At 40.7% G+C, this 26,592-nt stretch overlaps 1 protein-coding gene across 3 annotated transcripts; it reads right to left on the reverse strand.

Annotated features, from left to right (window-relative positions):
- Positions 1-26,592, reverse strand: ECI2 (enoyl-CoA delta isomerase 2). 3 transcript variants are annotated; one of them, XM_088525653.1, is made up of 11 exons: positions 26,504-26,587; positions 14,830-14,863; positions 10,388-10,550; positions 9,095-9,193; positions 6,929-7,120; positions 6,370-6,439; positions 4,926-5,028; positions 4,240-4,360; positions 1,858-1,947; positions 1,138-1,281; positions 1-333 (listed from the first exon to the last, which is right to left on the reverse strand). In XM_088525653.1, exons 3-11 carry the CDS (start codon positions 10,508-10,510, stop codon positions 178-180), a joined length of 1,098 nt encoding a protein of 365 aa, XP_088381779.1. In that variant the 5' UTR covers positions 10,511-10,550; positions 14,830-14,863; positions 26,504-26,587; the 3' UTR covers positions 1-177. The 3 variants fall into 3 exon arrangements, with proteins under 3 accessions (XP_088381779.1, XP_088381778.1, XP_088381780.1); XM_088525652.1 differs by lacking the exon at positions 14,830-14,863 and having other exon boundaries at positions 26,504-26,592; XM_088525654.1 differs by lacking the exon at positions 14,830-14,863 and having other exon boundaries at positions 10,388-10,524; positions 26,504-26,563.

The following is a 26,592-nucleotide window of genomic DNA, read 5'->3' on the forward strand; positions in this document are numbered from 1 at the left end:
AATATCCACAATGGATGCAAGGCACACAACATTGTTTTAAATATATGAAGCTGTTTTAACACAGTACTTAGAAATATACCACATCAAAATGGGTAAGAATTACTGTTTGAAGAGGAAGTTCATTAATGATAAGGATCTACAAAGCTGTTTTCAGATGGCAGATTATTCTGGTAAATGTTAGAGCTTTGATTTACTCTGAAAGAAGTTGGCAATAGCATTTAGACATTCATCAGACAACCACCTCTCCATGAGGACTTCAGACTCTCGAATGTTAATCGCATGGAGCTTCTCCTTTTCCACATCTCTTAACAGTTGCTTTGATATTGCCAAGGACTGGAAGAGAAAGAGAGAAAAAATACTTGCATCCAATGAGAAACATGAATGAGGAAGTTCTGTTTCTCTGTATCTTAATTTAACATTATGGAAATAGCACAATAAACACTTAGCTGTGCTCAAACTAAGTTGCATTAATGTATTTTAAACCAATCTTTTACCTACATGCCAGCTATTGCATTTAATTACTCCAAGTGCTAATAAGATGACGACTCTTTAGGAGTAAAACATCAGTCTACTCAATGCTCATAATCAAAGTAGATGGGTGTGAGACCTGTTCAACTGTCTGCAGTGCCAAGTGTAATTCACATTATCGACAGTTGATACGACTGTCTCTTCTTGCCCAAAGAATCACAGTAGTTTTGCAAAACCTGAACTATTAGAAGTGAGCACGATGAGTCAATTCATGAAAAAATAACCCATCCAGCCTCATCTTGAGCACCCCAAAACCCCCACAGTTAGTTTAATTAATACTGTAGAATCAGCCACAAGACTCTTAAAACTAAATTACTGCCAAAATAAAAATCTAAGAAGACCCAAGACAAGTGCATCTAGACTGTAAGGAGATTAAATAGCTATTTTTTAAGGCATTTCTGCCATTATGTCAGAGAGAGAAGTGCACATTCATGCAAGGAAGACGACAGATATCTGTGTCTCAGCAGCAGAGGAATGGAGACAGGATTGTGTTGGAAAAAGTATTGAATTTTGTTAGTTAATTACGAATGAAGTGAAACCAAAGAACAGGTTAAGTCCAGCAGAAGAACACCACTGACTCATGAATTGAAGAAAATTTGAAGTACTAACATTTTTAGGAAGGTTCGCGTAAGCTTTTAGCCTTGTCCAAACTTCCTTCTGAAAAGTTCTGCTGGGGAAGACTTCGGTCACGAGTCCATAGGTACAGGCTTCTGCTGCAGTCAGCTTTTTGTTGAAAAGCAACATCTCATTTGCCTAAATGAAGAAAAGCAGAGAGTGTGGTTAGGTGAGACACAAGGCTTGGGCAGTCTGACAGGACAGTCGCGAGCAACCAATTCACATTGTTTTAACCTCTTGACTGTTAATGTTGGCTTTCCGAAAAAAAACTCCTACTGGTATCTACATGCTTCTTCGAGCAGAGCTCCAAGGATGTCACCTGGAGTTACTGCATCATAACTTTTTCTGTTTACCTTCTACAGTGATTCCAAGATTTCCAGAACTGGGATTGGTAGGCTGCACCTCACTGAACAGACTATTCTTGATATTTTAGTGTTTAGAAAGTACTTGGTTTAGTGCCTACAGATTTCAATCTTTCTCTTTTCTGGCGGAAGATGCCACAAGACAGAAAACTTTCATTAACAACCCAGTTTGGATTTAGAAGTGTTCAGTACTCTGCTACGGTGCCTATGCTGACACTGTGATTACATTTCTTGATCTGGGTTCAAGAGATGCCAACAAAAACTTTCTCTGAGGATTCTTGTTATGACCCTACTTGGAGGATACCAATGTAGGAAGGTCAAAAGATCCCATGTGTTGTACAAATGTTCTTACCTTGGCTGCACCCATGATTTTTGGGAAGAGGTAAGAGGAACACCCTTCTGGACTCTGTCCAAGTTGACTAAATGGAGTGTGAAATGTAGCCTGATTTGGAAAAAAAAAAAAAAAAGCAAACCTCAGAACCAGTTCACAGGACAATATAACAATATAGTACTAGAATTTAGTTTTTACTTTAAAGCTTCTGCTGTAATAGAGTTCACCAAAGATTTGTTTGAACCTTTGTGATAACAGGCTTTAACATTATTTGGTAACTACTTCATCCTCCCAGTGCACACAAAAACTGACTCTTTTTGTACAATGCAATTTCCTTAATAATCCCATTGATGAAGTTGCCTTATGAATGAAGTACTTACTTAGAAAAACTAACTTGCATGTGCAAAATCTTTACAGAAAGGATGTTCATACACATCTGCCTTGAAAGTTACTAAGTAGCTAGCCAAATAATTTGTTGCTCATAAACTGGTCTGAGCAGTTGCTCATAAATACAGCTGGCAATGATCCGCTGTGTGAATACCTAGGTGGGGATAACAATCGATCCTGAACATACTGTAGTTGGCTACTTCTGGAATACATAGCCAGTGCCCAAGGTGCTACAACCAAGCTCAGGGAGAAAGCCAAAGTAAATGCGACCTTGGATGAGAATGACATTACTGCCTGAGCGGGGACAGCCGTGGGGAGAGAAGGAAAGGGAACAATTGCCTTTAAGAAGCCTTCAGTAAACTCAAAGATAATGGGAAAGCTCTCATTAAAAACTAGCTGTAGGGCTCAGTTAGGCCCTGGGGAATTCCTCCAATAACTGGTCAAAACACAGGCAAAAGCCTGTCCTAGTGCAGGTAGACAGACCCTAGTGGATTGTCTCAGCTGAACCATAAGCTCTTCACTGACTGACACAAGCACACAGGAAGTGAAAACTAGGCCAGGTGACTAAGGATGAGAGCAGTAGGAACATGCAGAGATTTTAAAAAAAGGATTATGAGGCACAAAGTAAGATTCAACTACCAGTGATTAGGTACATGAACAGTGAAAGGAAATCCAAATATGAGCCTGCTACTCAAGTGAGAAGGATGCTACTGACAGGGTGCCAATATAACATTTAATGTGTGGCTTTCTTATTTTTGAGGGATTAATCCTTAGTTAAGCCTATGCTAAGTTATGGCTGCAGGGGATACCCTGCCAAGGGAGAAATGATTAAAATTCAATATGGTCTCAATAAATTGGATAAGTATCAATAAAAAGAAAGCATTTAATATGGACAAGTGTAAAGTTTGGCAGGAATAAGTGTTACAAAAGTAATATAGGAACAAGTGTTAAACTGGTAAATCTGCAGTAAGGGATCCACGGGTTATAGCAGTTCACAAGTTGTATGCAAATCAAGTGACATTCTGGGATGTTTAAACAGGAACATAGCCTGCAAAACACGGAAAAATTCTTCTGTTCTATTCTGCATCAGTCAGAAACGAGCTGGAGTGATGTGTCCAGTTTGTATCATTATGCCTAAAGACAGAGTGGAGGTAAACTTGAGAGGTATCTAATAGTCTTTAAGTACATTGGAGGCTCTTGAAAGGGAGAATTACAACTCTGTTCTTTTAATATGCAAGCAAGGAAACAACAGGTTCAGCCTGCAGCCAGAAAGATCAGACGGCGGAGGGAAAATTTTTCCTAAGTCCCCTAGTGTTAAATCACCAACTCAGCAGGGACTTTGGTGAAAAGTGCAACACAACTGCTGAAAAAGGAATCTGAAAGTACCGTCCATCATAGACATTTTCAGCTCAGGAAGCAATACCTTGCCTAAAATGAATTAACACATAGTGTTAAGTTCTGTGTTTGTTTACTAACCTTATACAAAAAAACAACAGAGGGAACAAAAAATAAGCAATACAATAGGATTCTGTGCTATGCCCTAACATAGCTTGACTGCATGTTTGGCAAGTTTCCTTAAAAGCATTCTTGAGCTGGATAAACCAAAGCTTTTCAATGTGGTTTTAAACATATATTTGATAAAATGCTAATTACTGCACTCCCATTCCAGGATAATCTTTTTTCCCTTCCTTTCCCTCTCCACAACCCCCGCTTGCCCTAAGTAGCTCTGTAGTTATCATCCCACATCAACTGCTGTGCTGTTTTGGTGCAGTAAGGGGTTTCTAAACTGCAGCTCAGTACCTCGATAATATAACTACAGCCAAGAAACCCCCTGCATGTTAAGCATCACCTGATGCCTGACCCTACACTGCTAGTTAATACTGGCATTTCTCTATGCGACGTGAGGAGTTCTAACACTGCAGTGTGCTCTTCTGCCAGACTACTCTGGACCAAGTAATACTTGCTGCAGAAAGACCTTTAAGTACTGTCTTTGGATCAGCTATGCAATGTTCTTACCACGTCAGAAGCGTAGACAATGTCAAACAAGGCAAGGAGGGTTACAGAGATGCCAATGGCAGGGCCGTTCACTACTGCAATCAAGGGCTTGGGGAAATCGATAAAATGAGCCACAAAGTTTCTGGAGAGAAGGAAAACCACATAAAAGTAGGATGTACCCTAATCTTTTATCAAATATAAACTACTTCCAAGCAGACATGATTACACACTGCAAAACAAAAAAGCTTGGGCTATACCCGAGGTAGTCTATCTTTGGACCGTTTCTCAAATGAACACTGCCAAAGAAAATAAGCGCTACCTGAATATTTACTGACCAGGAACCAAATGTGCGTGTGTGTGAGCCCAGTGTTCTCAGATGCTGACACCGTCATGAGTGCTCTCTCCAGCTAGTTACTGACTACAGCTAGCTAACAAAAAGACCAGTCTTCTGCCTTGTCTGTCTACCTAGCTGCCTGTCTAGCCAGCCATCCCAGTTCCATTCTTGGGAAGCTCTTTCTCTGCACAGAGTCTGTTCTGCAGTGAAACCCCAGCAGACACCAGAACTGTGATGCTGCCACAGCACAGATTTCCCTAGAGCTCTTCTGTGCAGGTTTGAGAAAGAGTGTTTTATTTGACAGCTACCTCACCACCCAAAGGATTTTACACATTACAGTAATTTATGCACATATGAAACCAAGATGATCTACTTGAACAGTACTGCTCCATCCTTTGCTGCCTTCTCAACTTCACTAGGTTGGACATCTGCAAAATTTTTCAGATCGTTTCCGCTACAGTAGTACTCTCCATTTCCTGCAGAGAACATATCAATGCACCAATGTTTTGTGAAGAGACAAATAACAGAGCTTTCATGCCTTACATTTACAAAACAATTTCATTCTAACAATATTAAGTAATTAGAGGAATTGTCTTGACGTATAAACAGTATCTTAAAGGACACCTACAGTTTAAAAATTACTGTCAGATGAGAAATGTGCCTTTTATTTCCCTGAGTTGCTTACTTTTCTTCTGTCAGTTCAGTCATTCACACAGCAAGGAAAAAAAAAACTTTTAAAATTGGATATATATGTTATAATGCATGTGTGTATATACCTATTATATATATTATATAATATACATATAATATAATATATATTATATAATACATATTTTATATATATATAAAATATATTATATATATAAAATACACCTACATAGACATGTATAAGTTTATCCATGTCCCCTTCAAAATGATACAGGAATCAGAAGTAGACAGAATAACCTAGTTAAAATGTAGTGCAAGTTTCACTTTTATTAGGTCCCATTGGGAAAAATGGCATAGCACTTTAAGGAGAAGAATGATAGCACTGCATTGAAATCAATGTACTGAATAAGGTATTTTTCAGTAGCAAGTAGACTACCTGTTGGCAAATTTATGAGATAGATTGAGATACAGTGAAAAAAAGCAAGAAGTACTTAAAAGCTAAATTATAACTGCACATTTTAATTCCCTAAAGCATCCTCTGTGCCATGAGGACATTACAGGATCAGGCTTTTCTCTGCTTAGCATGACTTTGGGCTGCCCTTTTACACCATCTCTGCACTTGCCCAGCTGGGCACGTGTGCGTTGGTGCCTGGGATGCGTGCAAGCGGGCCAGACTGCAGCTTCTCTGGACAACTCTTTTCCATGACAGCCACAGAAAAATCAAAGTATCATTTTTTCATATGATCATAAGAAAAGCTGCACTGTAAACTTTCGTTGAACATAACAGTGCAGTGTTTGAGGGGTTTGTTTGTTTTTAATATGTTTTGATGTATGACAGAAGTAGACAAAATTGACTAAAGCTGTCCAAATGAATTCCAAAAGCTACAGTGAAGCAGCCGTGGAAATGCTATAAAAGATATACTAAAGGCTATATTGCTTATGTTCACCTTGCCTGCCAGAAAGATATTTTGATAGAGTGGCAAGCCTGATGAAGAATATGAAATATCATCGTACCAGAATCATATCAGAATTTTGTCAAAACACTTTGGAAAACCTTTGTTCTACTAAAGGAAGCAATTTTCTCACAATATCTTAGCCTAAATACAGGTAGATAGCTCATGTCAAGACTGAACTTTGGCATAAAATAAACTGAATTAAAAAATTGGTACCGGTAATAACTGTTATGGTAGAATCATCTTTGGCAGCTTCTTCAAGGGCTTTCATAATTTCTCTGTACATCTGCATAAGAGGAAAATCAACAAAGAACACTTAGGGTACTGTAAGAGATCATAAAAAAGAGATCCACACAGGCAACAAGGAACTTCAGAGATAGTTTAAGTATGATTCTTCTAAATACGTAGAAAACAGGCATCCACACGAAGTTGAGTATTGCACAAGGTATTTTTCACCACAGATACAAGCTCCCAATGCAAATCTAAATAGGAGATTTAGGTCTTTTGGGAAATAAATATTAACTGGAAATAGCTTATTTTAAAATGTGAGTAGGTTGAGAAGGGGGCAAAATAATATATTAACAAAATAGGAGTTGCGGGAAGGACAATCTCTGTGCCTTAGACTGTCTTACGAGTCAAGACCCTCAGCCTTTGTAAGATTCAGACTACTATTCTTCAGCCAGTGTTGCTAAATCAGCAGCAGTGATCCTTTAAAAGCTTAAGTAACCTACCTACCAAAGAAAAAGCAGTTAAACTCCCAAGTCAGTTTCTTTACCTGATGGCTAAGGGCGTTTTTCCTCTCAGGTCGGTTAAACGTTATCTTTGTGATGTTGTTTTGGGTAGTAACGATTATAGTTTCATAGCCATCATGTCTGCCCTCTTCTGGAGCAGCATCTGTCACCTGGCTAGAGGATTCTGCAGAGACGAGACCTGAAACCAGCTCAGTGTATTTCTCTCTGGCATTATCCTGCAAAGAGAAAAATCTCACAGGATTACCAAATGCTGAAAGCCAAGTCAGGTTGTTCTGCTATTCTTTAAATGGGAAATCACACACACACAAAAAAAAAAAAAAAAAAAAGGGGGGGGGGAGCGTGACCTCAGGATAAACAGAAGAAGTCTCTCATTTAGAAAGTGTGCTAATTAAGGTGAATATAGGAAGATACTGTATTTAAACACAGTGGATTCTGATTAAATCCATCTGGAGAAGAGCAACAAAGGATCTGCAAGATAAAGTACATAAATGCTGGGATGATAATGACTTTTTTAATTCAGAAATGCCCCCATCCATGTCCAGGGATGCCTGAAAGCCCTCTGTCATAACCACAGCATTTATACTCTTAAATTCATGAACCCCTCATTGCTGCTTTCTAGCTGGGCATTTCTCCCACAAAAAAAAATGTATTTTTCTTTTAGAACATTATGTTTTGATGGAAATAAGAACACTGAAATGCGTTTGTGGCATTTAAAAATTGTTTACAGACATTTTTTGTCAGTGTTTAGCATAAACATGACATAACAAAGGCCTAAAAAGCCCTTCCCCCCATGTCTACAGTAAGTAGTGATGAAAAAGCATTCTAAATGCTTAGCTGTTACAATCTATTTCCTTGAAATCATGTTACCCTTCAAGAATTTCTGTAATCTCCAGTACATTAAAATATTTATTCCCTCTCCACTATAACTTCAAGAGTAGATTCTCTCCCTGGAGCGCATCTTAGCTACTTCTAAGACACACAGTGCATCTGAAAACAAATAAAAAATACTCAACCACAAAAGCTTTTCTAGTTCCTATCCCTTCCCCAGCTCCCCCAGAGTGATATCCTGACCCCACTGAGCTTCTTTCAGCACGCGTATCTCAGATACATGAAATATCCCAAAGGATATTAAAAAAAAGTGCTAGGTAGCATCTACGACTAACTTCCAAAACTATTCCTGACAGCAGGTCTAATGAATTTGTGACAGAGCTTACCTGTAAAGCTTGTTTCCCTCATTTATTACCATCTGAAGAAACTGTGCTATGCATAATAGCTATGTGCAGTATCAGACTTAAGAAAATCTGCATGAAAACAGTATACTTCTGTACCTTTGACTCTATATTCTGCCTGCTCATTTCACTTGAGGTAAAGACTTCTCAAAAAGTTGTAAAAGGTAATAAAGATGCCAAGATCAAGTGAGCAAGTGTGAAAAGAGGCTCTCAACACAACATTTTTATATCCCTCTCTTGCTAGTCTTTTAGTTAGGGATCAATATTCTAAAGTGCCAAAGTTATCAATATCATGCTGGATTCATGGATTTGTTCTTTATCTAAACAGGATGAGAAAGAGACAGATAGACAAGGTTTAATAGTATGTGAAATCATGAATGAGGCCAAATTCTGCTCTAAGGGTAGTATTTTCATTTTGGCTAAGGCAAAACTGTGTTTGAACCTTCACCATTTAGCCTCCTTCTAAGGGCATCTAATTCCTGTACTTCTGTATTTGACAGAAAGAATGAATAAGACTAATTTTCCTTTCCTTAATGACTGTTAGGACTTGATATGGGTGGAAGGTTTTCTCCTCCTCCTGACCCAGAGGTTTAATCTACCTCCATAAAATAGTAAGATCCTTCTCTCTGTTGTTCTCAAAGATCACAAGTCAAGGAGCACATCTAAGAAGAGTGAGGTCAGTCTGTCTATCTCTTTAAGAAAAGAATAGAATATAACATAATGTTAAAAACTCTATTTTATTTCTCACGATTTCTCACACTGAGACAGACTGATAGTTAAAAAAATCCAAATATTACAGTATTGAAATGATTATGAGAATATAGTGCAAAACATTTTAGTGTCTGAAGCAGAGGTCCTCGGCTAGCACATAGTATGTTTAGACCCTATTCATTTACCAAACAGGCACTTGGAGCTACAGTAAATTACAAAGAAGTTAAGAGAAACTATGTATGTGGTCACCTGAGGCAAATTGCCAAGAGATTTCCATGCATCCCACTTGGCCTTCTTGACAAAGTCCAGCATACCTGGTTTTGGAGAATTGCAGGGACCCTCAGTAGCCTGGGAAGAAAGTAAAATAAACTTATGCAAATCTTTGATTAAAGCTCAGATGTCTTGGCAGAAAAGAAAACAACCTTTAGGAAGATTTGTGTGATCAGAATACAAAATAAACATTTCCTTCTGAGGGAAGAAAAATCTAATTGTTGAGCTACATTCAGACAGTCCACATACCACAAAACTTGTTTGACTTCCACTTCCAAACAGCTGGGGCTGAGTTTTTAACCAACGAAGGACATGAAATGCAAAATATGCATATACATTCTCAGCAACCTATCTCAGAATTGTGAAAGCCATGCATTATAAAAGAAAGTTTTAGAAGTATAGATTGTTCAATCAAATATATCATTGTGTTAGATCTAGTAAGCTGGAACTAACTTCAAAGCTGGCCCTGCTGTGAGTAAGGTGGCTGGTACTCTGCAATCACTTTTCCTGAAGAAAGGTACACTATCAGAGACAAGCATTTGGAGTTGGTGGATTAAAAATGAAAAGATAAATTTATGAGCTCATTATTGTTAGCTACTGAAATTATATGGCATATTCTATTGTCTTTAAGAAGTTTCTATTTAAAGGAATGATTGCCTTCTTCAATAAAGCAAGTCATGGCATGTGAAGACCCTCTTGCCAATCCTGATCCACAAATACCTCCCTAAATACCAGTACGAACCCTCCTAAGGACTTGCACCAGAATTTATATAGTCTCTTTCCACGCTGTTGTAAACAGCTTTCACTCACATTAAGTGTGGAGGAGGAGTTCCTTGAATTAAAACCAATCAACCAACCACACACGGATGAAGGCAACCCTCACATGTCAATACTGCTGGATTCCAGGACCAGCTGACTCTCTTCTTCTTCCTGAGTACCAGTAATTTTCCTGTGCTGCCTCAATACAGGGCATAGTACATGGAAGGCATCACACACAGTGGTGGTAATTGGGCTCTAGCCTTTCGAATAAATGTTTCTGTTCAGAGGACAGTTCACAGGATGAAGCAGTCCGAGCAAACTCTGCTCTCTGAATGCAGGCAGAGTTTGAGGGGCTGGCATTTCAAAACCAGACCACCTGAAATGAAAAGCTTGTTAAAATACAGTATGTTGGGACAGCTCATATTCTAAATACATACTTTTGATATATATATTCATGGCTCCATCCCCTCAGGTTATTATTACCCCTTAAAAAACAAGAGTAGTCAAGCCCACCTGTTTAAACAAAGCGTAGAGCTTCAACTTAACTTCATTCCCAGGGTCCTTTTTCAAAAGCTTCAGCTGCTCTTGAGCCTTTTCAAAATCTTGCTGACTGACTTGCATGGTGGCTGCAGTCATGTGTAGGTGAATGGCTGGAATGGAAAGAGCTTGCACTTGCCTATTAGTAAGTGGAGAAAAAAAAAACTCATTAATTGTTTTCTTTAAAAAAAAGACTAGAAAACATGTATGTTTATTTTAAGTTACTTTAGTAAATGCAGAACATTAAATGTTTGCACCTGCACTGCATAAAACAACAACAACAACGCAAAATTAAAAACAATACAAGAAAGTTGCTTTAGAAGTTGGGTTCAACTGTAACATAATTAACCTTTGGAGAACAAGATAGTATGAGATTCTATAAGACATAAGAGTACAAGACATATACATCTCTCTCCAGCATGCACAATGCTGGATTTCATGCAGGAACCAAGCATTAACTAGAATGCTGCCAAATGACAGAGGAAAGACTAAACAGTAACGCACCAGCTGATCATCCACACACCACTAAATGGCAGTAGTGGTAAACTAATGTTTTTTTCTGTTTCTAAAATAAATCATAGTCCTACAGGTTCCATCCACGACAACCACATAGACACATTTTTTAATTTTTTTTTATCTCTGTAGACAATATCTTTATATGTCTATGCATTAAATAGAGTAGTAGCCTCTCTGGTTTCCATAATCTTTGCAAAGTTTCTGTGCTTTTAACTCAGAGCATCTTAATCTAAAAGGCTGATTCTGCTAGCAGAGGAGCCTAAATCAAGACTAATTTCAAAATCCACTTCAAGGTAGTCACAAGATTGTGAAACAACCTGTAGATACTTGAAATAACAGTTGGTCAGAATATTCTGGGAAAATAACTTTCCTCTAGAAGAAAAAAGAATTCTATCAAAACAAATAAACACATCAAGTAACCAACCAAACCAGTCTCAACAGCACGCTGTAAAAGCAGAGCTATTTCAACAATTTTGGAATCCAGAAGCCTGGTCATTTTGACTTTCTTCAATGGGGCAAAAGTATACTGTTTCAATTTTCTTCATTTAAATTCCAGTATATTTAAAAACATTTACTATTTTTAAAATGCTAACACTCTATGTTTCAATTTGTTCCTTCCGGACTTTTGGAAAATAAATAAATAAATAAAAGACTTTTCCCCATTTTAATTTCCACAGACACATGGCTGCCATGTTGCAATACCATGCTAGATATAGTTCATCACTAGTCATATCTTAAAAATTAACAATTATCTGAAATGCAGATTAACAGAATGTTTAATCACCAATTTACTCAGTTAATGTTAAAATTTTAGTTTCAGAACTGCAAATTATAACTCACATTTATCATGAAAATTCTGTCTTTTTACACACCTAGCCAGTATTTTGGAAGAATAAGAAAATGCTGCCTATTTCAAAACATCTTCATCTCTCTTACTTCTCGAATAAAATTTTTCTAATTTAAGCCTAAAAAATAGAGGCAAGAGGTGTGAAGAAAGACAGAATGACAACAGCATACAAAGAATTTTATTACTTTTAAAGACCATTCAAATACGAGGTGTTAGTAGCCTTAAAAATACAGTTTACGTCTTATTATGGCCCTTCTGCATTAACAAAATCTAAGTTCCTGGCACTTACCTGGTGTGTGTGTGTGTGTGGGGGGGACTACTGAGTCTACTGAATTTGAATTAGGAAAAAGGGTTTAAAAAAAAAAAAAGAGTAAAAGAGTATTTTGTTATATATAGAAAACAACAACACAAAAAGATGCCATTAGTGATTAAAAGAATCCTCAGAATACACTTTAAAATCTGTGGTTATTAGACAACGCTCTCCTTGCACAACACAAACCTTACTTGTCCTACACTGAGGCAGTTTAAAGTCTTTTTTAATAAATGGATCAGCTGTAAGCCATTCCTAACGTAGCAGTGAGCTTTGAAAAATGCAGGTTAATCATCTGCCAGGTGGACATCAGGCAGCCAGCTGCCACCAGAAGACTAAGTCAGAGTTCAACAAGTCACTTAGCTCATCACTTAACTAATTGTTAAGGCTCAGGACTTCATGCCCAGCATCAGTAACATTTCAACAGAAAAAAAAAAAAGTGGCCTAAACAGGTACAGATACAATTGGGTTTTTTTTACTGAGTTTCTTAGCTCAGTTTCCCTGGACTCCCAGAATATGATGTTTACCTTCAGAGCCTTTTTCCCCAGCATACTTTTAAAGTGCTATTTTCAGGAAAATGAGAGTGAACACTTGATTTTTACCATTTTCCTATCCCTCTTTACAGAAGTGGAATGCCATTAGTCCCAGGATGATCAGTGTATCTGGTGCCTTAAAAAAAAAAAAAGAAAAAAAAAAGAACGCCAAGACTATGCAGTGACTAAAGTGGATTCAAAGGATTTAGAAAAGGGTTTGCAAAGGAGATTTAGGTTTACACTATGTTTGAGAATCTAACCTGACTACAGCTTGACTATGGTCACATAATGCTTTAAATATTGATAAATAGGCTTTAGGATTACAGGTCTGCTTTTTATGCAGTTTGATAGTCGTGACCATAAATGAATAAAACTAGAAGATGGGAGAGGGGGAAAAGCACAAGAGCCATTGTAAAGGCAGGTGCACTTACACGTTCAAGGCCGGGGGAATTTCAGATTAGCAGGTTAAGAGTTCTCCTTCTTACTAAGAGCACAACAGGACAAGTTGGAGGAGGAGGAGGAGGAATCAATTAGGTCAATAAAAATATCTGGCTGAGAGAAGTTGAATGAACTTTGCAGTAAATAAAGACTTGAGCTGGATAGATGACCTATTTCCTATCTACAACTAGCCCATCTTCCATTTTCCTTTTTCTTTCTTTTTCTCTGTACAGGACTGTTTGCTACAGTAATTGCAAACTTAGTGGTTTATTAAAGTCTGGTTATAACAGAGCCCCCTCTTTTTCAGTTCTTTGTCACTGACTGTATCTCGGGGCTTTGTGGGAAATCTGTGTGCCACTCCTCCAAGCCTTCCCTTCTCAGAGGACTTTTACGACTCATCAGGGATGATAACCAGCTCTCATGTTGCTAAGCTGACTATTACTATTTCTCTCTATAAAATAATAAGGATGAAAAAGCAAAGGTAAAATCAACTTGTTATGCACCATACTCGCTCACGTTGGGCAAGACCTCCCTCTTCAGAGCGACACATGAGCAGCAGGGACGGAGCTCCTTGTCCCCGTGTGGGATGACCTGAGGAGCTAAGAGGAGATCGCTCACCAACCGGCATCACCCACGGGCCTGTCCCAGGCCCAAAGGCAGCGAGCTGGCAGAGGCTGTGCTCAGCTACTTCTGCAGGGAGAACCTGCTCCCTCTATCTGCTCTCCAGCTGTGGCACTAAACCCTTCTTACTCCCCAGGGAGCAAATCCACCCTCGTCTTAGTGGTTCCACTGACCACACAAGGAGAGCAGAGGAGCTTGAAAGAAACTAGGGGATTCAACCCGCCAGAGCAGCTGCAGAGACCACTACAAATGCCAGTGCACCCCTGCAACATCATTCATTTTGGAGCTGAACTCTTCTAGGTGGTGGCCAGTGACAGGACAAGGAGTAATGGGTGCATGTTGAAACACAAACTCCATGTGAGGAAGAACTTCTTTACTATGAGGGTGACAGAGCCCTGGAACAGGCTGCCCAGAGAGGTTGTGGAGTCTCCTTCTCTGGAGATCTTCAAAACCCGCCTGGATGCCACCCTGTGCCACGTGCTCTAGGTGTCCCTGCTGGAGCAGGGGGGTTGGACTAGATGATCTCTAGTGGTCCCTTCCAAACACAACCATTCTGTGATTCTGTGATTCAGTTGGTACTTTGCCAGCTGTATACCCCCCAAAATAGAAACAAATCCTGGGGCATGGCTGCTAGAACCTGGAACATCCAGGCTGACAATCACTTCCCATTTCTTTTCTTGCCCCGGACAGCTGTTCATTCCCATTCAGGCATTGCTGACATCTTCCAGGGCTGCCATTTGTCCTATTCACTGCACCTGTTCATGCGACTATCTCTTATCCTCACACACATTCAAACATAAAGCCCTTAATTAAGATTTTAAAAGTCCATTCCACTGAAAGCTGTTTCTCACTGCTTAAATGATTAGCAAATAATTTTTGGCATGAAAGGCCTATCAGAGACTGCAAAAGCTTTTTCAAAAGGCGAGCCTCTCATTACAGTGTAATTCTGTCACTTCTGTAAGGTCTTTTATAGAGTTCGAAATGTCAACTTTTTGTAAAATACTGGTTGCTCACTTCCTAACTTTTAAAGCAACTTTGCAGCTTGCTCATTACGACACTAAATAGAAGCGAAAAGATCTCTTGGCACAGGAGACATCAGGTATGCTCAGCAAAAGAAAGGAATCAATATACCTCAACAAAATCTTCTATTTACCTTAGAAAGATTTTCTTTTAAACTTTAGTAGTTCCTGGAGAAAAAAAAAAAAAAAAAAAGCACAGACAAAAAGTTAAAAATCCTATTACGATTAAAAGTGGTGGGTGGTGGTAGAAATATATAGATTTAAAACTCTTGACAGAACTGGAAACGTTCAGTTTGCATTATTATAACTGGCTTTAGAGGGTGAAGGAACAAAAAGAATAGGAAGTGTTATCACACAGAAGTAAGCAGTACATTAAGCTGTCACTTGGATGAGTCCTAGAACAAATGTTTAATATAAGATACAGTTATCTTTAGCACATTATGTGTAATACTTCAGATAATGCACATGACGAGCTATCTCGGCTTTGCCATGATTAATATCGCAGAGCGCCGTGATCTTTTACATTCCTCTTCATGCACATTCCTCATTCAGGGCAGTGAGCAGAGATCTGCCCTTAAGACTATAGTAATTGCCCCTTGCAATTTATTTTCACAGGCACCTGGTTCTAGATCATCTTAAAATGCCCAGTTTGTGCAAAGAGAAAATAAAACAAAATACAGCTTTGCTGCTGCTGCTGTAGAAAGGTTGAGCGTTTTTTTTAGTTAGGATCGAATCAAAGAGTCAAGGCCCACAATCCCCTAGCTATGACTTAAATGTCCTGGCGGAGAGGAAATGGCTGGGCCTACCACAGCCTCCCGAGCACCAGCTGGAGCCGCCGAACGCTGCGTGGATCGGGAGAAAGTGTGCGGAAACACACAGACATTCAGCCTGAGACACTGAATTTTCTTGTATTTTTCTCGGAGGGTTTCATCTGCATCTCTAAAAAAGGTCGACACCCAAATAATGACAAGCAAAGCATTGACCCCATCACTGTTTAGTAGCTCTTTTCCTAACTAGAAAATAACCCAAGAAGATATTTACCTACGCAAGAATGTGGCATTTGGGATTGATAAATTTTAATACACCGCAGTGAGTTTCCTTTCCCACACAGCTGAAGGTGGGCAGGACTAAGCCCAAATTTCTATTATACTTCCCAGTCACTTTCTAAACACAACCTGCCTAGAATTGAGGTGGGAAAAGCAGGAGCGCTGTGACAGTGCCAAACCCCCAGGAGAGCCTGGGGCCCGGCTGGAGCAACCTGCTGGAGAGAAGCAGGGTCTGGTGTGCAAGGATGGATGGTTGGGTGACAAATGCACAAGTTCTGGGCAGAGGTTCTTCTAGCTGTAGGAGCAAAACAGCCCTCTTTTTCTTTATGTCATCCCATTACAGGCTTCTCTCAAAGAACTTCAGATCATTTGACTAGGCGCACTATTTCTTGTCAGATATTCTTTTTTTTTTATTCTGCAGAGTTATTTTATTTATAAATTTATATATCTCACGTTAAGAGCATCTATCAAATGAATACCAGGCCTGCTATACAATCTTATCTGACTGGGTTATTGCCGAAAGCTGTATCCTTTTTCAGCTGTACAAGACAGACTTCCCTATAAGTAGGAGTTCTGTACTAGACTGCCATGGTGTCACATCAAAGAAACCTCAGCTTGACAGTTTTTACAGTAACCAAGTCACACTACCTCAGCTGCTCGTTTCTGGTCTTCTCCTCTCAAGCTTCTTGTCTTCTACTAGGAAATGTGGAGTAAGCATACCTGGCATACAAATATCTTCCTTTGCAACTCCTGCCATTCATAAAAAGCCTATAGCTGCTTCCAACTATCTCACCTGAAAACTCCCACTTCCTCTCATTTGTGTGCATTTCTTTCATGCTTTTCTTTTAATTAATAACAAAACCATTTCAGTACATACCCTGCAACCAAGACCCATGCAAATAAGTCTTCAGAAGACAGAGAAGCCTGTAACGATCACATTCAAAGTTCAGTAGCTGCCACCTCTTCTGTCTAGCAACTACAAAAGAAGGAAACACCGTTAACCGAGTTTGCTACTTTGAGTTGAAAACAAACACCTTTTCATGACAAAGACCTCTTTTATCTTGCTCCCAACCAAAAACACCTGCCTCACACTAACTACCGCGTGCAGAGTCTGCGCTTTTCCCTGCGAGTTCCCAGGCCTCCCCATGAGCCTCTGCACTGCCCTGACGGGCTACGAGTGGCACTGCCGCAAGGCGGCAGCCAGGCCGGGCGGCAGCCCAAGCTCGTGTCCTGCAGCAAGACCCCACGTACAGGCCTGTTAGGGGGCTCCTGCTGGCAGCTCCTGGGGCAAACTCATCCCCTCTTACACCAGCAACCCACAGCCTGAGAAAGTCTTATCATCAACATCAAGGTATGTCGCCAGCATGCAGCAGAGATGGCTTTTTCTTTAGGAATCAATACATTTGGTTTACTTGGCAATGAAATATTTGGAGTATGTTTAACCACAGGATTATTAGGAAAGGCAGCAAGGTGTTGACAACTGCCCCCCCCCCCCCCAAGTATAACATTCACAGTACGGTAGCTACTGTAGAATAATTTAAATATATACCTATTAGAAAGTGGAAATATTTCTGGTGCTCTCTTATTTCTAATATATCTAGCTGGCAAAGAGATCAGTGCACATACTGTATAACCAATTCATTTACTTCTGTTTTAACAAACAGAAAGAAACGAAAGTCAAACTATTTCCTCCTTTACATTAGATGATTTTTAATAGTTGTTCTAAACACAAGTTTGGTGTACAAATCCTTATCAGCTTTTAATATTTTACACTCCTACACTGTTTTGACACATAAAGAACAGAAGATAATGATGTGTCTATTGGCAAATCAAAGTGCTGATTCACTGTTGTTTAATATAAGTGGCTCAGCTGTGCTTGACAGTTTTTTTTTTTCAATTTTAAAGAAGAGCTAAGAATCAAAAATTTAGATTACTATTCACTGAGATCTGAAATGGGCTGTTCCTTATGCTCTCTGCATGCACAGTTAATATTCTTTCATCACAGCTGCTGGAAGGGAAATTGGAATCATCTCCCGAGGTCTCTACAAGAGCTCTCTCCATCAGGGCTTGAACTTAACTGGAACGTGAGGAATGATTAAAATGTGAGTGAATTTCTTGTGCATCCTCAGTGCATATAAGACATCTCTGCAAACAGAAAGATTTACTGACAGATATTCTCTGAAACACGTTTTGAAGTTATAAACTTGAATGCCAGTAAAACAGAATTATGTGACCCTCACACATGGGATAATGGGTGAGAGTCACTCACCAAAGCTCCGCTGTGCATCTGGAGAGGCACAAACTTAAATAGGTTCTGTACGCAACCTCCTCCAAGGTGACTTTCTAATGAAGCGCTCTCGAACAGCTTCTCAAAATAGCTTTGTTGCTAACGGATGGAGGAAAAAGACATTTTTATCAGCGTCCAGGGACAATTCTTGCTGCCTGTGGAGAGCAAGATGGGGTGTTGCTGGTGCTGCTGGCTCTTGGCCAGTGTAGCTGGAGCCCAATTCACATTAGGAAACCTACTGACAGTGCTGCTCATTGAGCTAAAAGAAAGCAGGAATGATGCTTTGTCTGCAGCTTGCACCTCCACAGCACCTAAATGCAACAGGAATGAACATGTACTTGACAAACTGTATAAAACAAAAATGGTCAGTACTTGCCAATAGCTGATCCTACCCAAATGCAGATCATTTGAAGTAAACAAATGAAAACCTAGTAGTGTTTTGCTCTTGTTTTTGGCACTGCGTCCAGCGGTCAGCATATTAATTTTTCAAAACCAGACAAACTGATGGCCCTGCAAAGACTTGAACCAATTTACACAAGAAAAACTCAGTGGTATCTTGAATCAGAAATAAAATTCTCTCAACTATGAAATTCTACAAAACCTTAGCAGCGTAGAGACTTGCATATATATTTTTGTTACGAAGAAACTAACAGCTATTCTGTGAATAACAGTGTTATTGAAAGTCTTTCCAGCTTCTGACTCATATTTTTCTCTTCAGATATCTTCTTTAACAGTGACTTTGCTCTTTATTTTATCAGAGGACCTGGTGAGCTTGTCCATGTTGCACACTGATAATTCTCATCTATGGAACAAAACACTGAAAATGTGAGTGGCTTTTAGAGATGAAAATTACATACATCCCAAACAAGCTCCACTCAAACACTTTAAGAAGCTAAACGCATAGCACTAAACAGGCTGAGCCAACAGTAGCAGTTCCCAAGACAGAGGTTAGAGCTCCAAGCTGGAACTTGGCAGGGATCGCTGGAGAAGCAAGACAGACACAATTACACTGGCTTAAATCATTATGGAGCTTATGGAAAGCTATTGGCATGAGGAAGTGGCTGACACCAAAAGAGAGTAAGAGTGGCCTTGCAGCACTCTCATAGTGTTTCACCTCACTATCAATTAGAAAACAAACAAAAACCCAGCACTATTCTTGTTTCAGGGACAGGGTGGCTATACTGATGTGCTGGAAGCAGTAAGCATTTTACAAGCACATTTACCAGAGTAGAAAATTACAGCATCCTTGCAAATAAAAATTTTATTCCTTCTTAATGGCTAGCTTCTAAGGCTCAAATTTTTTAAGCTTGGCTGTGCATTTCACAAGTTATAAATCTCTTGTGGTGTATTTCAGAATAATTATCATGACACTGTAGTATAAAACGTTGCCACATTTTTGGAGTTTCAAACCGTCAGTGAAGAACCCAGGGCCCACAATCAATCTAATCCTAAGAAATCCTTTCTACTCCCAGTTAAGAACTGGAAACAAACATTTAACCTGCTAATGCAGTGAGCCGCACACAGCCTGACCCACTAACTTTAACAGCTCATCTCTAGTCTGTATTTTGAAGCCAGCTTTCCTAGCCTTCCTATGAAAGCCTCGAGGCTCCACTTCTGGGAGGAATCGAGATGTAATTAGGAAGCCAACACTGCTACGTTAAATTCTCAACCAGCTCACTGGGCAACTCAATATATGTTCACGGATTAAAACAGTAGTGGAAGGTATGTGGTATGTGCTACATAACCAATCTTTGCAGCTAAGAAGTTCCATTCACATGGATCAATTTGCAGGATCGTAACAGCAACAATCTCCAAAACAACTGACTGCCTAAATTAGTAAAGATTTTTTTTTACAGAGCACAATACCCTATAAACTCCACAGAATCATAACTCGTGCTGAAAGCAAAGTTCTCTCGCCTGCCACTTCCAGATGATCAGCAAGGAGGGTAGGACTGGGAAGGCAGGCACGATGCTCTCTGCGGGAAGAAGGGAGGTTTGTCCACACGTCATCCCAGATTAAAAAGGAAAAAGGGCGGAGAGGCGAGGCAGGTGCTACAGGAGGGTGACACCCTCTCAAGGCGATTGAAGGACCCTACCATATTCAGGAAGAAGTAGATTTTTTTAAAGCAGATGGCACTGCTAACAAGGTTAGAAAGCTACTGTGAACTATTCAGGTCCAGAGGTGCTTAGGACAAATGTGTTTTTACTTGTTCCTGCACCGACACCATGATAATTTGCACTTTGGCTAAAAAAGGCTTTGATTACTATCTGGCTCACAGAAATTCCCAGTTACAATACTCCGCTCTATCAGTTAAAAGCTAACTTCCATATGCAGTGCAAAACAATATGATAAAACTGTATGCAAATGCTCCTTGGATTTTAACACAAATGCAGAATAAACAAAAAACACAACTCTTCCAGGACTCATTCCAAGAAAACTTCTGCTTTGTCCTTTCTGGTATAGCCCGAAAAACTTTGTATTTTCTGTGAAATAAAGGATGGTTTAATAACACCCTTAAAATCTTAGCCTGCAGTTTTTGCTGGATTTTACTGATTATAGGATAAATCTTATTATAACGATCTTACAGGGAACCTGAAAAAAAATGTGCCCTGTAATCAGGGTAATCATCCAAATCATCCATCTCTCAATCACTCGCTACATTAGAATAACGAAGAAATATCCAATCTGAACTGAGTATCAGTATACTTTTAGGGAAATTACTTTGCATGATCAATGTTTAAATGCTTCTTTTAAAATAGAAGTAGGGGGGAAAAAAGGGTGAATACAACCATAAAGTAGAGAGAAAAAAGAAAAAAAAAAGATAGACAGACTGACACAAGCAGGTCAATCTTCTGTACATGTTCCCTACAACAAGGATAGTTACCAGTGAAGCACCTGCACTGCTACAAATGGAGGTTAGTTATAAACAAGGTTTGCTCCAATGCATGACGTCTACATATTCAGCCCAGTTAGAATGTCACATTTTGCACTGTGACATTCTGAGTTCTTGACATTCAAGCATTTTTCATTACGTAATAGGTTCAATGTTCCAACAATTTTGTTAGAAATAAACAGACCAATTACCCTGCTAATGAGGCTGGCTACGCAAGCACCAAGCACTGCTTGCTGGCTCTGGCTGCAGGTGAAGACAGCACATGATTTGCATGGAGGGAGAAGAGCAAGCAAAGAGAGAAGTAGCTTCTCAAAATAGTATTATTCAAAGGCAGCATTTGCTATTCTGCTGACAGCTCAAAACAAATGCCTAACATCCTATAAAAGAAATTTAATACACATTCCCCCCAGTAGTCTCATAGCTATCCTGTGAAAGGGATAGAAATCTTAAAAAGCAAGAAAGAAATGTTGGTTCTTCTTGTCAGGCAGGGGTTACCTGAGCCCACTTTGGAGGGAATGATCACACAAGTCTAGAAAAATACAACCACAGGAATCGTGTAGTTAACTACAACCCCATTTAAAATCACATTACTTTGCCGAAATCCTTTGAACTCAGCAAAGCTGCTACAGAATCACCAGTGCTGCTTAGTGCCTCCACAGGCAGTGCTGACAAGGCCAAACTGACTGCAATGCACAGCTGCTTCAAAGCAAAGTAGCTGCCACAGAAAGTTATGTTCCAGTCCAGGCCCCCTTCTGGAAGAGACACCATGACCTGTATTAGCTGTGAACTACAAAATCTGGCTCAATTACACACTGTGAGCTTGCTCTTCTGGCTTTTGTGCTGTTGATTTAACTGCTAGGCATACTTCTGTACATAGCACATGAAAACAGTGCTTAGGAAAATGCAAACAGGACGTAGCAATTCTTAAAATTACCCTTAGTATTTGCACATCAGGCTTCCCACTGGGAGATGGGCTTGTGCACTGATCGCTAGGCTCAGCATTCAAAAGCCCCTTCCTTGAGAGTCGTGCTTCCGAATCCAGGTCCTCCAAGAAACACAGAAGTTCCTGACCCATCAGTAGCACGAGGACCCTTTCGGAAATACTCTGCAGGTTCCCTTACAGCGAGCTCTAGGGATAGAGCCCCCCGAATGTCACATGTGATGTTAAACAAAATTGATCTGCTTGCTCTTCAGATAACCAGGCAAGGATCAGTGGTCAAGAGGCAGCCAAAGGCTGGGCAAGACACTTGGCTCACTGGCATGAAGCAGAAAAACCAGAAGCCTCATCTCCCTGAAGGCAGCGTGAAAAGATGAACACAGCTGTCTAGAACAAGAGGAGCACAGCAGGGCATTTGAGACCTTTGGGATCCAGCATAGGCTCAGGAGCGCTAAAAACCAGAAATTTGTCACAGAAAAGTTGTTGGCTGCCTGACAGGAAATAGAAGGAACCTGAGCAAGCTACGAAAGCACTGCACTGAAAGCCATGGCTTTAGAGAGAAGCCACAATACAGAGCCCATGTAAGACAGCCATTGGGGACACGCCACAGAAAGCCAACTCCACAGCGAGTTTCTAGGATCAAGATCAAACACATTATTTTCCACAGAATGAATGCCTACCTTGCACACGCACATATTTCCCATATCAATATCTCACAGCAAATTCCCATCCAATTGCTGGTACGTGTGAAAGTTAGTGACAGACATCCAGGGGAGTGCAGGACACCCGCTGTCCATGCTCCTTTCAGAAGAGTTAGAGTCTAGAGGGAAACCACATCAAACGCTGACAAGGCCTCATCTCAGGCCAAAAGTTTCAGGCATGTAAGCAACTTTTTACTGCCAGCAGCAGAGATTTTTGGAATAAATTCAAAGAAGGGCCAGGGGTGCTAGCAAACAGGGTTTTTGAGAATATATTCTTTCAGATGTATTACTTGAGAGCAACGCTGCCAAAATCCAGTCTTCCTCCTTGTAAAGGAGAAGAAGGTTGGATCACGGGATGACAGAGATGAAAAGAGACTTAAAAGGAGCAGCTGCAGCACTTAAGCAGGGCTTGGCAGCAGGGAAGTGGGAGAGAAGTGAATAGGCAATAGCATCCTTTTTGCTCCGTCTACATAAGAATATGAGAATAAAGCTGTTAAACTTTGGGTGCATGTCCCCAGGCACAGCTATCTGTATGGGATTGACAGAAAGGACCAGAAATTGCCCATTCTCACTACAGTGATAAAGGCAGACTCCCTCTGAGGTCCATTAGCTCTCTGTGGCCAAAACAGAGAGCAGAACAAGGGATGCAACCAAATGCACAGTGTTGTCCAAGAAGATAAAAGTTTCAGAGAGGTTTTCCTCAAAGTGGCGCTCACCTGCACTCTGGGTATGCTCTGAGATTGCAAATAGCTCCAAAATGTAGGAAACTTAATTACACAGCCTGCAGTAGTGGAGGACTGTTTCCATTCTCCCCAGGTAATAAAAACAAAAAAAGTGTAAGGCAATCAGTAAAACATAAGCAGTAACAGAGAAGTGCCTACAAAGAGGCCTACCAGGCCTCTTTCCAATGACAGGTTCCAGGGCATTCCCATTTGATGAAGAACCCAAGAGGAGACTCTTTCTTTGCAGGAAGAGCAAGATTAGGTCTTCCTCCATCCTCAGGGAGAGTTTCCTCGTACTATGGACAGTTTCAAGATAGAGCTGAAGCCCTAAATAAGTCAGGCTAGTGGAGGTAAGGCCTTAGCCTCGCCACCTTTCCAAGCTCTGTAGCTCCAGGACTAACTTCTGGGTGGAATCCAGCTTTGCAGCACGCTCCCCAGGAAGCCCATAATTTTGGAGTCACTGGTAATAGCATCAAGTGGGAACAACACCCCTGTGGGGGGTGTGCAGTGGGGCTGCAGCAGCCCCCAGAAAGGAGTTTCAGCACCTCCTGCACCTCCTACAGACGCTTATTGGAATCTGCCAAGATCAGCTTTCAAGCCCATACTGCGCGTTTTAGGTTATAAGACACTGCTACAAGCATAAACATAGAATATATGGTGCAAAGAAAATCATCTTTATGACTTATGACACCTGGGAACATACACATTGAGCGAGGTTTGGGATGTGCTCTATTGAGCGGAAAAGGCACAATATTTATTGCTGATACTTGCCTGGTAATTCAGACCAGATATAACACAAATAAATGATGTAGAATATCTAATTACATACTAAAATATTAGTCCATTATTAATGTTTAATGATATGACTTTATTTCAGAAATGTATGTTTGAAACTGCAAGATCTAACTCCACTAGCCTAATGTTACCCAGGAGTACAGTCATTCATGTGCTTTCCGATTTAGTCACCTACCCTCCCTCTCAACAATTTAATGACAGTAAGTTAATGTTGCTAATCTGTAGAAAGGTTGCCTAGAACATTCTCTTTCATAACAAAAGCAGAAGTCACACTGATCTCATGGTTTGCACTCTTCGTTTTTCCTCACTTCTTAAAATGTTTGTGTACCTACTTGGATAATTTTCTCCCAAAACTGCAGGAGAAAAATACTACAATTTAGAGGCCAAATTGCGTAGCTGCGTTAAAGTTTTCCAGTCAGGACGCATTGATTCCTGATTGAGATACTCACATACTTGTAGGCAACTAAATCGGAAAAAGACTTCAGCACGCACACATTAAGCTGAGGTTTTATTTGACCTCTTCTTGCTTCTACAACTTGGCTACATAAAGCACTTACACTTGCACCAAAGCCATCATTAAAATGATATTGGCTGCTTCTCATAAAAATGATCAGCTCTTGTGAAGATGCAGCTCAGCCTCTCAGCGCCCAGACTGGCACAAAACCACAGGTTAATGCAGGTGGGAAAGGACCTCGGGAGGTTACTTACTCCATCCCTCCTGCTCAAAGCAGGGGCAGCTCTGACACTAGATGAGATTGCTCAGGGTCTTGTCCAGCTCTAGGCATTCCTGAGCCTGGGGGTTCCAGAACCTCTCTGGCACTGCCATGTTATATCTGCCAGGAAGCAGTCCAAAGTATTTTATACGGTTATTTCTATAAAGCTTTGTTTCGGTTTGAAGGTATTTGCACCTTGATCATTAATAACTAAAAGAATAATAGAATTCTTCTTAGGTTGTAGTAACATCATGACTGTTTTTCTCAGCCCCACTAATGCAAATACTGCGGTTGGCTTAGGAAGGCACTGCTCAGTGACACTGCCTGCACCAGGGACTTGGCAGGTTCTCAGGGTCTCCGCTCCCTTCTGCTCTGAAAGCACAAGCCTGCCCAAACTTGCAGTCTGCTCAATACTTGGCACTTTATTTATTTATTTTATAACTAACATAACTTAAAAGACAGCACCAAGCTTGTCAAGAAGTAACTTCTGAAAGGACAAAGCAGAAGAGAAAGAGATCACTGCTCCAGCAGAACACTGGACATACAGTCAAACGTGATGCACGCTTTGATGAAGAATCCTAAGTTGATTCAATTATTTTCCAATGAATCAAGTACATGTGTTGTTGCTTTTGTGCTCGAGTCTAGCATTTGTACAATACAAATCTGGATCAAAAATATCCAGCTATTTGTCTGGGGGGCAGCAAAACCCAGCAAAAGTTATCTTTTTTTTTTGATTATTTAGTATTTTGATATGCACACAGATAGTTATGAAAAGAAAGCAGCTTATAGATATATATATGTATATATAAGAAATAAGCAAAAGAAAAGAATCACTGAAACAAGGAACTTGTTCCCTCGAAGTTCCCGTTCCCATACCTCCTATCCCAAGAAATTCAAAAGATACACTGCCTCATCTCAGAGGGCTTTATGACAGATCTGAGGATAAAACAAACAGAGAATTTATTTTTAAAAAATGAAGAATGAAGAATTATTAGTCTAGTTTGTCAAGCTTTGTATAAGCTACCAATTAAAAATAAAACATCATCATTAGTATCCAGCCAGCAAAGATGTGTTGCAACTGTCACGGACTGGGTGAAAGGTGACAAACAGCAAACCTTGCATCCTCGACAAGCTGCCAGGCTACAGGCTCCCACAAAGGCAACAGTGCTGTAACTTGGCACTAAACAGTGTTTTCTTTTAAAAAGTGAGTATCTACAGCTACCACAGCTGGATTTTTACATAAACGTTTAAGGGAGCCGTTCACATGACAAGGAGGAAGCATCCCAGGACTCCTCGATCAACTGTCAGGCCCATAAAAACGATTAGAGTGGTGCAAACCCTCAAGAGGGGACAGGAGACGCAAAGCGTTTCGGAAGGCAACACCGTTCAGGCTCCTGGATGCCTTCGAGGCTGGCAGAGGGGCTCTACTTCCAGCCCGGCCGCTCGAGGCCTGGCCGCCCTGCGGGCCCGGAGCGGGGCACGGAGCGGGGCACGGAGCGGGGCACGGAGCACGCAGTCTCTGGCAGCCACGAGCGGGACACAAGGACGGTTCCTGCCGGCCCGGCTGCTCGAGGCCGCTCTCAGGAGCCCGCCGCGCCGCCGCACGGGGCCGCAGACGCCCCGGCCGCCTCCTCCTCCTCCTCCTCCTCCCTCCCTCTCCCCGCGGCGCCCAAAGCCCTGCGGGACCCGCGCGGCGCGGGGCCGGGCGCTCACCTGACGCCGCGGAGCCGCCGGGCGCCCAGGCTGCGCACGAAGGACAGGGCCGCGGCCGCCATGACAACTGCGCGGCCACCGCGGGGCGG

Source organism: Tinamus guttatus, unplaced genomic scaffold (assembly GCF_059628265.1).
Source record: "Tinamus guttatus ecotype Peru unplaced genomic scaffold, ASM5962826v1 Tinamus_guttatus_pri_ptg000232l, whole genome shotgun sequence".
Taxonomy (NCBI): domain Eukaryota; kingdom Metazoa; phylum Chordata; class Aves; order Tinamiformes; family Tinamidae; genus Tinamus; species Tinamus guttatus.